We start from the raw sequence: 15514 nt of genomic DNA on the forward strand, positions 1-15514 counted from the left end.
TAAGGCAGTCATATTAACATTTATTTGAAGAATGTTTATCAAAGCAAAGACTTGATCTGATGGAAGAGGGTCTTGTTACTTGCTCGAGCAGAGTCAGAAAGAAAGATAAATCAAGGGTCACCTTTAAGGCTGTTTTTCTTGAGAAAAGTGTGTCTGACATGTCTGCACAACACTTGATACCCTATGAAGTGTCAAAACAAACAAACAAAAACATTTTGCAGTTACGAAAGAGCAACATTTTTATCTTGTGTTCTTTTTTTTTTTACATCCCTGTCCACCCAACCAGACAATTATGAATCTTAAAAAAAGAACAAGAAATAAAGAAAGAAAGAAAAAGAAAATGAACATGCTTGTTTCCTATACATAGCAAGGCAAGAAAAGAAAAGCAGGAAACATATAACATTCCTATGTTAAAAAAAAAAGAAATAAAAAAAAACCTTGAAAATGAACTTCATTTATACAATTTCTATGACCTAATGCACAGACAATATAAAAAAATAAACCATACCCTTAAGCTCAAATCATAAGGATTCATCAGAACAATACAAGATCAAAATTTAAATTGCCACCCCGGCTGATTATAACCGTGCTGTCAGTATTCACCATTTAAAGTACAATTGTTATGCATTTATTGTCTTTTTTGACTACATTCCTGATCTGTAATGCATTCTCATCTGAAACCAATCATACTGTTAACCTATGTAAAAACCAGCCCCACTCCCCTGCATTAATGGCACATAAATCCTGAAAATAATAAAGAATTTAACTTAGATGGGACGCATGACAAAGCTGCATCCCTAATGCACATCTCACTTTAAGTACTCAAAGGCATTTACTGTCACATAATAATTCCATTTTGTTAACATCTAACTATTCCCTCACACACACACACACACACACACGCACACAAACTCAAATGTACAGTTCTAAGCTTTTATACAAAACCAGGAATGCAATGCCTCTGGTGTATAGGTAAGCATGAACAGAGAAAGCCCTTTTTACAAAGTTTGTATTTTTGTAATTTTTAGTTTTATTCATTGTCTGCGTTAGGCGCAACATATGCACCGAGCAGGTCCAGAGGGATTTCATCTGTGGCAGAACGTCCGTGCTGGTAGAACCGGCCCGAGAAGCCAGTCCGTAACGACTCACGCGGGCCGGCTCTTTTACAGCATTACGTTTCTAGGAGGTCCATAAGCAGCAACAGGTTCTGCTGGCTGATAAAAAAAAGCAGCGATTTGTGTCCTTTTCACGGCCCCATGAATGCGAAGTGCCTCTCCGAAGCCTTTACACTGCTGCCAATGTACACAATGTCCTTACGGATCAAAACGAGAGGAAACGTAAAAAAAAAACACACAACAGGAAAAAACCACATTTGGCTTGATAAACTAAAGTGGAGGCGGGAATTTACAGTCACCGGATATAATACTAAACCAAAAGAAATTCCATCTTGCACAAAACAGCGCCATTCTTTAAAAAGGTGAAATAAAAATTTGTTCAATGGAAACATTTGGGTTTTTAATTGCAATACTTGATGATCTGCACCATTTGAAACGGATATGAATTTTTAAACGTGTAGAAACACAAACTAGTCAGACAGAAGTTTAAATCAAAACATTTAATAAATGTTGAAAATGCCTTGAAAAAAAGGTTCTTAATAGAATGTTATGGTTCGAAATTGCTGAGGCAAATTCATTCACTGTTATAAAATATACATGATAGAAAATTAAAATAAAAGATAAAATATTTTAGAACTAAAAATAATAAATGCCCCCTTCCATTCGTTTAATCGGTAACATGAAATATTGTGACCCTTTTACTTGAGGACGATGCCAAATTTCAAAACAAAGTGCATTAAAAGCAGCAGCATAAGAGGGAAGGTATGTGGGTAAAAAAAAAAAAAAAAAAAAAAAATACCTGTAACCATTGTTTAATATTGTGTGAATTTAAGACCAGAAATCATGGGGTTTGAAACCGGTCTGATGACACGGATGGAAAAAAGGACGGAAGTGATGTTGAATGGGCATTTGGCATTCCTCACAGTAAATGTGGGCCTTTAACTGCTAGCACTGTTCAGCACCTGATATGTAGATGCGACTCTCACCAATAGGACACAAGCAGAGTGCAACGCTGTGGATATGGCAAACAAGTAAACAATCACAAGACCCCCAAAGCCAGACTTAGAGTGAGACGCGGTAGCTCGCTTAACTCATTTTGTGATCGCTGTCAAAAACGATTTTTGATTCATTTGCTGTTTCACTATTTCGCAGAAAAAAAGATTGCGGCTTCATTTTAAAATATTGAGCGCAGCAACACGTCCCGATAGCGAAGAGGAATGAACAATTAAAAAAAGTGAGTGATAAAATAATCAATAACAATGAAAAGGAATTACGGAATAAATTACACTTTTGTAAATTCAGCCTTTTTGTATTAAAAACTTCTTAGATAATAACGTTCAGACAACAAACCACCCAACTGCACTGGATAGGCACAATTCTAGAATAACAATTAATAATAATAATAATAATAATAAAAAAGAACTAAAATTTGTTCACTGCTTCCAAACAGGTCCTCTGTACAATAAAATTATTTTGGTTGTGGGATGATTAAAAAAAAAAAATCTCTGGCTAAACAAAAAAAATAACTCGCATACAGTATGGTGGCAGCAGCAGCAAAAATGAACTTGTAAAAATGTTTTGTTTTTGCATACAACTGTTTCCTGGCATCAAAACCCCTATAATGACTTTCAATAAATTGGCAAAATGATTGAAACGTTTTAAGAGCGCCTCTTCAGAATCACTAATGTACATTAATTTTGGCAACTGAAGTCTAGACATTGTTTACTACGGGGGTAAAGGGGACCTAACTGGCTATGATTCCTCCATCGATTGGAACCCAGTTAAGAAGTTTCTTGTCCGAGATATAATGACGTCGAAGGTAACGTCGTGTTGCGAATCGGTTTCCACTTTGTACAGTGTGTGAGTGGCCTCAGACCATGGCGCGGTAGGGACCCTGCATCTTGAGGAACTGGATGATGAAGGAAGGGCCTCCGGCGACGATCTGCGGCGGGAGGTGGCTGAGGGGACAGTTCTCTATGCTCATGATGGACAGCTTACTGCAGAGCGCCAGCTCGAACGGCAGACTGTGCAGGTTAGGGTTGTCGTTCAGGTACAGGTCCTCCAGGTTCTCCAGTGTACCTGTGGGAGGGAGAGAGAACGGCTGTAAATGAGTAGCGTATGGATCGGTGTGGCTGTGTGCATTTGAGGGCAGCGGTGAGCTCGTACCGATCTCCTCAGGTAGGTGCTGCAGCAGGTTCTCTCCCAAGCCCAAGTACGTCAGGTTAGTCAGGTGACCGATTCCTCGTGGCAAAGTGGTCAGCTGATTATTGGTCAACACAAGTTTCTGCAAATAAATTTGAGAAATGAGTTTCACAACAAAAACTATAAAAAGCACAGGTGGGGCAATCCCAGAAATCACTGCAACAAGCAAAATAATCCTGTATTACAAGCATTTGTATTGAAATTATATTTGAAAGCTTTCGAATTCTCTAGCAATACTTCTGGCTGAGAATGAATACGCATAGAAGCATTTCCCCAGGAAACTTAACGTTCACTCTTAAAACTTCTGTTCTCACATTAAACTTTTGCATTCCCCCAAAAAACTTAGCCTTCACTCTAGGGATGGGCATGATTAATCGACGATCGATAATGGATCGTTAAGAATTTCTTCGATCACGTTAATTTGTTATCGATTAATCTAATGCATTTTTTTTAATCTAATGCATTTTTTTTATCTAATGCAGGTTGCGTTGCGAAGTGTGAGTCTTGAAGCAATTAAATTAATTTCACTGTGTGGCAGCAATTATAAAATAATACGAGGGAGGAAGAACTATATTTAAATGTGTTTTTGGGCAAACACAAAGTTATTCAGGGGAATGCAATACTTTTCCAAGAAAAAAATAAGTTCTTCAAAACCACATTTTTTCCCATCCCCATGTCGCATTTAGGGGCTCTGCACAGCTGAACATTTTTTTGTTTATGTCTTATCACTTTTTGTTAGCTTAGCAGCATGCTAACAACAGACTCCAGTGGAAACAACTGCACTGCCTTGAAAAATGTAGACAAATGTCCTACCTGCAGATCCTTAAGGTAGGCGATCTCATTTGGGAGGCACTCCAGTTTGTTCTCCTCCAGGTCAAGCTCCCGCAGTTTCCGTAAGTTTCCTATCCCATGAGGCAATTTCTTCAAAAGATTGTTGGACAATATGAGGACCTGAAGGAACCAAAGGAATAATTATGAGTCAAAATATAGACCGAACCACATGACAAAAAATGGGGATGCTATCATGAGACTGAGTGAAGGTAAAATACAGAAGAGGGTCACCTCTAAAGACACAAGTCCACAGATGTCCTCTGGAATCTTGGTAAGCTGGTTTGTTGCCAGGTTCAGCTCTACCATACTGGTCCACGTCCCAAAATCCAGCGGAAGAGACGTTAACTGGTTGTCCTACAATCATAGTATCAAAAAGGATTAAATGGTTTACAGTTCTTTTGCTTGGCCATGCGAACTAACCACAACGATGGTAGGGTGTCCAAGTTTCTAGTTATTTGTCCAAGTCTCTAGTTATGTGTCTCCTTCAGGGCAAGTTTATTACCTACATGTCTTCAACAGTGATCGAGTAGATGCGCTCTCACCTTCATATTGAGCTTGCTGAGCACTTTGGCTCGGGAGAAGATGCCGAAAGGGATCTTGTTGATACGGTTGTGCTCCATGTTGAGTGAGTAGATGGTGGAGAACTGTGACGGGCCGCCCGCTGGGTAAGACTGGAAGCAGTTTCGCGCCAGCGTCAGACTCGTCAGGTTCACCAGACTGGAGAGAAGACCCTGAGGAGAAACAGAAGGGGATTAATATAATATTTCATAAAAGGGGACAAGGATGAATGCTTTAAACTGCTTATTATTAAAAGCGACAATGAGCTGAACCAAGTCTCACCTCTGGTAACACCGAGATGTTGTTGTTTTCAAGGTTGAGTTCCTCCAGCTCTCTGCACTTCGATAAAGACCGAGGGATCGCTGACAGACGGTTGTACCTCAGACCCAGACGGTTTATACTTGACAAGTTACCTGAAACAGTAAATGATACAAGTTTATGATTCAACTGTTGATTGAAACTAATTTACATGGACATATACGCATACTTTCCCCACTGATGAGATTACAGGCTACTTAATAATAAAGTACAACCAAATGGCCAAAATCAGAGCTGTATAGTAAAATGTTTTGCTTCCAACAATAAAGATTCTACCTTGAGTAGATCCTCACCTATAGTCTCAGGTAAGTCAAGAAGCTCGTTGTGCTGCAGGTCAAGGTTGGTGATTTGAGTGCAATTGCCGATCTCTTTAGGAAGGTGCTCCAGCTGGTTGTGGGCTACATCCAGCGTAATCAAATTACAGAGCTCACCTATAACACAAGCCGACAGAATCATCGCAAACGAACACTGAACAGTCTTGTACTTTTTTTTCTTTTCTAGGAATAGTCTTCAGCAGCAGCTCACTCACCGATCTCTGCGGGCAGATGTTTGATCTTGTTCTCTCGGATGCTGAGCATGGTGAGTTTGGACAGATTCTTGATGTCCTTCTCCACGGTGGTGATCCGATTGAAGCGCAGGTAGAGCGTGGTGAGGGAGGTGACGCGGTAGACCACAGCTGGGATCTCCCGCAGCTTGTTGTGCCGCAGGTCGAGCATGCGCAGCTTCTTCAGGTTGTCCAGCGACTCAGGGAGACTGGTGAGAGAGTTCTCGCTGAGCGCCAGCGTCACCAGTCCCGACAGGCATCCCACCTCGGCCGGCAGGCTTTGCAGCTTGTTGCTGTACAGGTACAGCTCGGTCAGCTGGGTCAGCTCCTTGATGGAAGAGGGCAACAGATGGATGGATCTCTTGGACAGGTCCAGGCGCGTCGAGTTCTCCTCTCGGCACTTGTTCAGCTCCTTGATGACCTCCGCGTTGCTGGCTTTTTTGCGCGTGCTAGGCGGTGGGTTGGGCCTCTTTATCGTGCTGTCCAAGGTGAAGGCCACTGCGGGCGAAGCACCGCTCGTGTCCTTCTTCCCGTCTTTGGCATCTTTCCCTTTGGTTTTGGATTTCCCTTCGGCTTTGGGTTCCCTCTCCTTAGAGTCTTTATCTTTACCCAGAGTACTGCTCATGGCGAAAGCCCCGCTGCCCAATGGCACATGGGACCCTCAGTCTCTCACTTGCTTTCTCTCGCTCTAGTATTTTGTTCACTATTGAGGGCGTCAAACCAAAGGGAAGGGGCGGTTATATCTGCGTGTGCTCATACATACCTGTGTTTCTTCACCAGCCTCGGTGGTCCAAGCAGACTGTATTCCTGCAGGGGTTAAAACTCCACCGGGACGATGCGTGTTTGTTGTAGTCGGTGTGGCGAGGAGGCCAGCAGCCTCATGCTTGTTCAAACTGCACTCTTTCCCCTCGGCTCGGCTAGAGCTGTTGTGCACATACGAGTCGCCGGGATTCACATCCTTTGGCTGTTAAAACAAAGCAAAAAGTTTCGGTTAGGATGCATAATACCAGGAATGACTTGCAGACAAAAGTTGCGTTCAGATTTCAGATGTGAGAAAGGTAAGAGCTTCCCCTCAGTGACGCAAATGCATAAGCCGCTAACTCATAAACACACAGTTCCTTCCTGTATGCTTGTACCACAAGCGCTTTCAGGAAGAAGCAGCATCAGGCCGTCAGTGGTTAGCCACTTCAGGCAATTAAGTGCAATTAAATCTCGCATCTCTTACGGCCATGCATCAGATGTTACTTTATCCCTAGGATTTGCAGGAATTTATTTACCAGCCTAGAAGTAAAATTGCACAGGGTGCTTTTACACTAGGAAAATCTTGGGTGCATTTCACTGATAAGAATGCATTAGATCCATTTTGAGGATGTGAAAAAAGCCAAGCTGGGTGTTTTTCTCCTTTAAATCAAAAGCATAACTGGACCAGTCTGCTTCCAAAACAATACAGCTGGCTTTAATATTGACATTGTGCTAGAGCAAACTGCGATAGTTTACCCAAAAATGAAAGCAAGTCATTATTTTTGTTCTAATGGCATATGTTTTTCAGGACACTAAATGAGAAATTGTCTGCTAGTGCTTGTCTATATAATACCAGTGAACAGAGATGTCTTCAAGCTTTATATAATATAAAAAATAAATACAAAATTCTGATTGATCCCTTACTACTTACAATTTAAATGCAAAGTAATGTGAAAATTTAAATCCTGGCTTCGTTGGCCTCTCTGCTCATGAGCATAAGTTCCCTCCGGCTCACCCAAGGAAAGCACACACAGTGCATCATTTCGAGTACATCTGTACCCAACAAACTAAAGGCCTAAAAGACCTTTTTTTTGTGACAGCATGGCCAGACTAGCATGTCAATGCGTAAATTTGACAATTTGTGTTGAATTATGCATCACATTTTCATTTATCCCCAATGAGTGCAGCTAAAGCTCCCAGGCTTACTGAAATGAACATCAAATGATTTAACGAGTTAACCAAAGGATTAATCGACTTATCAGAAAAAAAATCAAAAGATCCATCAGAAAAGTATTCTTTAAATTAATTAAAAAAAAATAATAATAATAAAACAGTTACTTGAAGCCAGTTTCACTTATATTGTATAGTATATTGTATATACTTATGAAAACAGTTTCATTTATATCTTTAAGTGCATGTTTACTATGACAGACCAAAATACATTTCCTAAAATACAGTTTTTCACAGAATGGTTAGCATCCCTGAGACCCAAGTTTGAAAAGCACGGCACAACTATTTACATGCTCATAAAAAGACAAAACTGCTTTGCATTGGGTTTCCATCAATTACAGGAACAGTAGCTTTACCTTTACCTGTGAGATGCTTCTTTAAATCACTAATGTCATTCAACATCCAGTAATCCAACAAAAACCACATCCAGTCCAAATCAGAAATGGCTTAGCACTTAGCGAGATGCTATCTTTGCATAAGCATGCGCTCCTCTGTCCTGTATTGTGAAATTCATGCGCGCGTGTGTGTGTGTGTGTGTGCCTAGTCCAAGCCCAGATCAGAGCTGCAGAAAGGTTAATGCTGCAGGGAATAATCTTTGGGAGAGCTCTTCAAAGCTCAGGCCTCCCACAGGTCAGAAGACCTTTATGGCCATAGAGTCCAGCTCGTCTGCAATAATAATAATATTAATGATAAATCTATCTTGAATGTGTACATAAAGATTCGCATGTTAAGACGCTGACAGTGCATCAAAGTCCGCACATTAAAGGAACATTTCCTTCGCACCCTCATACCATTCAAGATGTAGATGAGTTTGTTTCTTCTTCTGGACAGATCAACAATCCACAAGCAATCCACAGCACTCCAGTCCATCAGTTAACATCTTGTAAACTGAAAAGATGTGTGTTTTTTAAGAAACAAGCTTATTATTAAGACATTTTTTTAACTTCAAACCATTGCTTCCAGCTAAAATACTGTCCAAAATATTGCTTTCTCCAGTGAAACTTTTGTGGATACAGATTTACAAACCAAGTTTACAAACCAAAACAGAAATTCTTGAAATGCGCAACTTTTCACTTCACAAGACATTAATTGATGGGCTGGACTGGAGAGAATCCATTGGTAAGCAAATGATGTAACGCTACATTTCCCCAAATCTGTTTTGATGAAGAAAAACACATCTACATCTTGGATGGTCTGTGTGTAAAGTAAACATCCAGCAAATGTTCATTTTTGGGTAAACTATCCCTTTAAGACCAAGCAGTTTGTCAAACATTAACTGACCTCCACTAGCACCGAATGTGTAACTGAGTTTACCTGAAGCTTAGACAAAACAACTTGCAGTTTCATGATCTTCCACCTACTAATCTTGGTTACATCTTGTAAGTGCAAAAGTGCAAAAGTGAACTGCTGCAGTTTCTGCAGACCTGTATCTTTAGAAGCAGTCAAAATATGCTTTGTTTGCATTGTAAACAGGTCACTTTGTCAGCTACTTTGATGCCTCTGATTCATTGTAGGATCTGTATGTTTCCACTGTCAACTTTAGATGCTGACACTCTTAAACCGGGACAACACCTTTAAATTAGATGCAGGTAAGCCTGCACGACTTCAGATAAGCTCCCTATAAATCCCAAAGCTGTGATATTTCGCAGAAAAGCCACTTGATACCGCTTCTGAGTGAGCCACTTATTTTCGCAGAACAAGTCTTCCATGAGGGAAGAGTAAAACTAAACAAACATTTGCAGATCAATATGTAAACGTACACAGAACAAAACACTGAAGAAACAAGAAAATCAAAATCCTGAAAAATAAAAAAAACACAAAAATGTGATGTGACAGCCAAACACATCCATCTGACATTTAAAAAAAAATGTACTATGTATATACAGATGCAAAACAAAATACTATTCAGTAGGTAAACATGTGGAGCACATGAGTAAACATCCTCATGCATACTAGGGGTGCGACAATAAATCTATTTGAGAATCGATTCTGCGATTTTCTGAATGTATCTGAATGGATGTATTCTCTCTGGAATCGAGAGAATTCTTTAGAAACAGCCGTACTCCACTTGCTTTCATAAAGTTCGAAAAGGCTGAAGCGAATTACAAGAGTGTTCACAGTAGGCTGTGCTTACATAATATTGCGTCATTAAAGTCGATGCGCAAGTACATTTAAATACTTACATGACTCTCTCTTCGTGAGCCTAGGGTGCCATCTGCTTAGGACTGGGCGATATATCCATTTAATAGACAGAGCTGTAGATCACGGACAAGCTACACAATATCGCATTCATTATCGCAGATGAATCGCATTCGAATGCGATATTGCGTAGCTTGTCAGTGATCTACGGCTCTGTCTATTAAATGCAGCTCCATTTGAAAGCAGGTGATGGCGATTTAGCGCTAATCATGGAACCAGATTTACTGATTTGATGCGCATGATCATATCGTTAGATTTATCGCCCAGCCATACATCTGCTGTTAAAAACTAAGCTCAGAATCTATTCCACAGAAAATCACCATGCATTTGGAAAATTGCAGAATCTATTCACGAATCGATAAATTAAATTTAACATGATCAACATATAAACAAATATATTTTTTGGTAATTACACAAGAGTTCTTTCTACATTATGAGTTTGTGGTCTAAATTTTAAAACCGCAAGTAATAATTATTTTGATTTTGATTCATTTGTTGATTATGTCTCCAAATTATTGATTACTACACAGAGTCGTTGTTCACTGACAAGCTGCGCAAAACATGCGCAAAATATGATGTATTTGCGCTGCTTGTCAGTGAACTTTGGCTCAGTGTAGTAAATGCTGCTCCATGTGAAAGTTGCGCTCGTGATGGAGATTTACCGCTGATTACAGAACCGGCTTTACTGACAAGATGCACATTAAATATTGCATACGATTTATCATGCAGCACTAGTTTAAACATTTTATTATCAGTATTTTCTTAAAAAATAAGAAAATGTGTTATTGCACATCAGGCCCAAAGTTATTCTCCAAACTGTGTGGAAACTGAAGACTATGAAAACAGAGTGAAAAATGGTTCAAATCAACCCGATCTCGTGAGAAAAAACACCTAAACCTAACCTTGAGTGGGGTGTAAGCAGATCTCACGAAAACGTACAAATTAATTAGAATTTGTCAAAATGTAAAATAGTTACATTTCACAATAGATCTTGTAACAAATTATCTGAATTGAAAATAAAAAAACAGCAGGTTGGGGAGCTTTGTTCAATGCATCCGTAGTTGATTGGATGCTGAGGTGTGGGCGTGGCACTCAAAAAGTGGAGCCATGCAAACAAGAGCCTGCAGAGGGCGGAGTTTAAATGGACTAAATGATTGAACAAATCCTGCATACATCTCCAGAAAGAAGCATGGCATGCATGACTCACAATTAGATCTATAATATACACTTAAACTAGATGGCGAATTTTCATTCCATGCCAACTTAAGGACAACGCACTTAAAGAAATATTCTGGTTACAGTACAATGCCTTTATGGCATAATGTTGATTACCAAAAAAAAAAAAAAAAAAATAATAATAATAAATAGATTTGACTTGCCCCTCTTTTCAAAAATCTAAAATTGAGGTTGCTCAAAATGAATTTCTGAAATATTACAACGGCTCTGTCATAAATCTGTGCACCAAAATAATCACATCATTTTTGATACTGACTAAGAAGGCTTGAAATACTAGATGTGTTTTCCCAAAGATTTCTTTATAAAGAGCAGTAAAAGAACCGTTAAGTGGATTCGGAACAGTTCAGTTACAAAAGTTCCAAACCACAATCAATCATTCCATAGAAGTACATGTCTAGATTGGTGCCCATGCAATAGACAAACCAAACCTATAATATTGATCTTCATCTGCCATAATATAATTATCAGCTATTAGGCAGTGCATCTCCAATGAAACATCCAAAGTACAGGAAATAAAACAGGATACTTAATATGCAGAAAAGCGAAGCCATTCTGGATGTGTGTGGTGGGCGAACACTGTTGAACATCACTGTAAGCCAGGGGTCATCCTGCACAACTTTCTCCTAATCTTACATCCGACTGCAGGAAAAAAAATACATCTTTCTCACCACGCTTCCAACACCCTTACATCAACTCACAGAGATGATGCATCTGATATTTATGAAACAGATTAAGAATCCCATCAAGACAAAAGCAAACGACTCTTGTATGGATGTGTGCAATACTGGGATGTTGAATAAAGTCAGCTGATAGTTCATGGTTTTGCTAGACATGACTATTTCTCATGCTCAGCTCGACTAGGATGTTGGCTTTAAAACAAGGCTAAGAACAACCCACAGAATGCCTGCTAAATACGTAACAGATGAACTTTTACACACACAAGCATAAAGTCGAAAAATACAAAAGAATTTGTACTGACACTCTTCAAATGAAAGACTGTTCTTCACTCTGAAGCAGATTTAACATTATATGTGCCTTGCCATGCCATAGAAGTCCTTCTGAGAAACTGACAGCACACTGACACATTAGCAAATAAAACCAAAACAACAACAAAAAAAGCTTTTTTTAAAGACATTCTTTGGATCTAGATCGAGGGCCTTAATATTATCTCTCTACATCTACGTTTTGGCAAAAGCTGCGAAAATCTAGTTTCGTTTACAAACAGACACATTCAGACACACAGACAGCATATTTACGAGTATAATAAAACGTTTAAATGTAGTAAACGTAAGCAATAAAGATAAGTATTATCTGATGTGTGTTAAGGGTTCAGAGTGCAAAGCGTCTGTTTTGATACGGCTAACTAGCTAACCGTTTCGTGCTATTAAACCACCGAGCTGTCACTCAGTTCGACTTACATTATATATAGGTGACTAAAGAGAAACGTTACGAGAATACTCCGTGTCGTGATATTTGACGGCACACACGGACACAGCCTGAGAGCTGGCTAAGGAAATCTCTCTGCTAGCATTAGCCACCCTTCAGCTGCGGCTAACAGGTTAGCAGCATTAGCCCTGCGCGAGCTTATGCAGAAAAAAAATAACAGCACAAAACACAAATGTCACTTCACACTTCTCACCAAACGCGTACATTTAGGAATAAGCGGTCTCATGTTGACGAGAAGCGATTCGGTTGCCGTAGCTGGGGATGTAAATGTTCGTTCTTCTCCTCAGACAGGCCCTCCGTGAAAACAAACTGTCATCCTCCGCCAAACGGCGCTCGAAGCAGCGCGAGCTCGAAGCGGGAAGAGCAGCTCGATCCGCGGCGCGTGCGTGCTGGAGAGCCCGACTCGTTCGCGCGAATCGGTTCTTTCGAACGTTTCGTTTTAGACAATCGGTTCAAGGAATCAGAATCAGCAAGTCGGCATAGCTGCGTCCCAAATGACACACTATGGCTTTATACACTATGTACTCAGCCAAGGAATTATATAAGGTCATCTTTGTCATTTATAATGACTGGTTATGTTGCCATACACAACTAGAACAACTGTTAACCAAATCTAGCCCAATTTTTCTGCAGTTTTCCCCTCTGTCTAAATAGTATTTTGGGATGATAAATCATTTAGTCCACTTAAAGGCAGGGTAGGTGATTTGGTTCAAAAACATGTTTTGCCAATTCTTACAAGTCTCTTCACATCCCGATTGCAAACACTAGGTTAAATCGTATAAGTGTATTTATATTGTCTGTGAAAGGCATACAACCATACAGTGTTCGTACAATCATATTCCTCGGTCTGTCAAATTATTTATTTGTAAGGGCAATTAAATGCTCATTATTATTATTTAAATGGCTTATTAATAAATGTGCAATTAGTCAATCACTAGCTTAAAATGAATGACTAGTTGACCCGAAGAATCTGTAGTTGAGGACAGCCCAAGTATTTGCATACCTCTGTACACCCTGTTCACAGACCTGATATTTCATCATTATGCTATTGCAGTCCAAATGAGATTGGAAGGCATTATTATTGTAATATTATGAGCTTTGTAAGAGCTGCACAACAAAACTAAATGAAAACGTAATTACGATAAGGCAAAAGTCATGCGCATCTTGTCAGTGAAGCATGGTTCAGTAATTAGTAGTAATTCTCCCCACGTTGGCCAGAGGGCGCTCTCATGCGGAAAGTCTAAATAAGCCCCAGAAGAATTCACGAATTCCCGGTAGCTAAATAAATAGAAGATTTAATTTTTTTCATTGATTCAGCGTGACTAATAAAAACAGGACCACAACAATATATGATTTATCTGAGTTCTTATTATAATTACTGAGTGTCTATTTACACTAAATGCAAATAGCCCACCTTGTTGGCTGAAGCTATTTACACTAACTCCGCCCACCAAAGTGTGATTTGGCTAGTTTATCACTGCTTATCTGTTTAAGATACTGATGCTTTGTCCTACAACGAGCCGGTGAATGAGGCGAGGTAATCTGACAGCTTTGCATTCATTCCTCAACCAATGCCATCCCTCACAGTGTCGCTGCTTAGCCTCTGGTCTGCTTGTGCACGCGGAAGGAGGCGTGGCTTTGGAGAGTGATTTGCAGAGAGGGTGGGATCTTATGCTTTCAAAGCATTGCTAGCCTCTCCAAAATCACCTGCCCTCACTTTAAAGTCCAGCTCTTTAAACTCGCGTTGATCTGCCACCACTTTTCAATGTAACACGCACATCTCAACATCTAATCAACAACCAATGCATTGAACCATGTCTCCCTACATTTTTGCCTATTTTACTTTTCAGTCAAATTTTCGGGTTCACACCAAGTACTGTTGTAAGTTAAATGAATTGGATATTACATAGGTTGTAATTTGGAAGTAAATTTTAAAGTGTTACACATTTTATCAGGGCATCGATGAGTAATATGCATTTTGTAAAAGTGTGCTACTGCTAAATAGAAGCAACATGATTGTTGAACTGTGTCATTTGTTGCACACTGACTGAACAGATATTTAGACTTTAATTTCCAAGTGCAAAATATTTAAAATAGTTTAAATAAATGCTCAGTAAAAAAGGTCACTTGCAATTTTACAACAAGTGTGTTCCAGTGGGTATTTGCACTCAAAACCAACCGGTCCTATTCAGTCTGTGAATGAATCGTTTAGGCCAATTCGTAAACAAATAGTTTAGTTTTGGTCAACCGGTTCAATCAATTCACTGAGAAGATCCGATTCAAAAGAACGACTCATTCGCGAATCGCCAGTGTGTGCGTGAGCGCGCAGCAGCAGTCGTGCTCTACTGTCTGTTGAACTGATGCTTAGAAATGTATGTTTATTTTACTTTTACCTTTTTTGTTACCATGTCTCTTTCTTTTCCGTCATTACTTTGCATCCACCGTCACTTATTTATTTGTATTTATTAAATAACCAGCTGTGTTCTGTAAGTATTGTATACGCTTTCGCAATAATATTGTAAATGGTAACAATCGTGCCAGTAACGCTTTGTTGACTCTATGACCATCTTGGGACAAATCACTCTTTTGTTTACTGTACAGACGCATTCCGCACGCATACTTGGCTTTAGCGGCACCTCTCTTTTTATTCCCCCACATTCTCTCTTTCTCTCTCTCTTTTCTTTTTCGCAAGCCCACGGAATACGTTCAAAAAGAAAAGAAGACCCATTCCACACACACACACACACACACACACACGCACACCCACATAAAGCAGCGGCCATTCCAGAACTGAACAAAAGCGCGCATTCAGAGGCGCCGCACGCGGACCGCGCCGCGTCGATCGCGCCTTGCCGCCGCGCGTGGGCGTTCATCGCGCCGAACATCAACGCCGCGCCGCGGAAGGCGCAATCCGGAGCCGCGTTGAGCCGCGAGAGCGCATTACCTCCAGAGGTGTGCCTCCGCCGCCATCCTCGCCTCGCGTCGCTTCCTCCTCCTCTCCAGATGCGCCGCGTCTCCGCTCCCTCCCCAGCGCGCATCACCGACGCGTCACGAGACCCCTGCAGCGCAGCGGGATTCCTGTTCGAGAAATACA

At 40.2% G+C, this 15514-nt stretch overlaps 1 protein-coding gene across 3 annotated transcripts; it reads right to left on the reverse strand.

The window, feature by feature from the left end:
- On the reverse strand, positions 1 to 15514 carry LOC127988247 (leucine-rich repeat protein SHOC-2). 3 transcript variants are annotated; one of them, XM_052590890.1, is made up of 9 exons: positions 15365 to 15514; positions 5554 to 6532; positions 5318 to 5455; positions 4989 to 5119; positions 4691 to 4879; positions 4380 to 4502; positions 4131 to 4268; positions 3282 to 3399; positions 1 to 3194 (listed from the first exon to the last, which is right to left on the reverse strand). In XM_052590890.1, exons 2-9 carry the CDS (start codon positions 6191 to 6193, stop codon positions 2986 to 2988), a joined length of 1686 nt encoding a protein of 561 aa, XP_052446850.1. In that variant the 5' UTR covers positions 6194 to 6532; positions 15365 to 15514; the 3' UTR covers positions 1 to 2985. The 3 variants fall into 3 exon arrangements, with proteins under 3 accessions (XP_052446850.1, XP_052446849.1, XP_052446851.1); XM_052590889.1 differs by lacking the exon at positions 15365 to 15514 and adding an exon at positions 12625 to 12793; XM_052590891.1 differs by lacking the exon at positions 15365 to 15514 and adding an exon at positions 12614 to 12793.

Source organism: Carassius gibelio, chromosome B22 (genome assembly GCF_023724105.1).
Source record: "Carassius gibelio isolate Cgi1373 ecotype wild population from Czech Republic chromosome B22, carGib1.2-hapl.c, whole genome shotgun sequence".
NCBI classification, from domain to species: Eukaryota; Metazoa; Chordata; class Actinopteri; order Cypriniformes; family Cyprinidae; genus Carassius; species Carassius gibelio.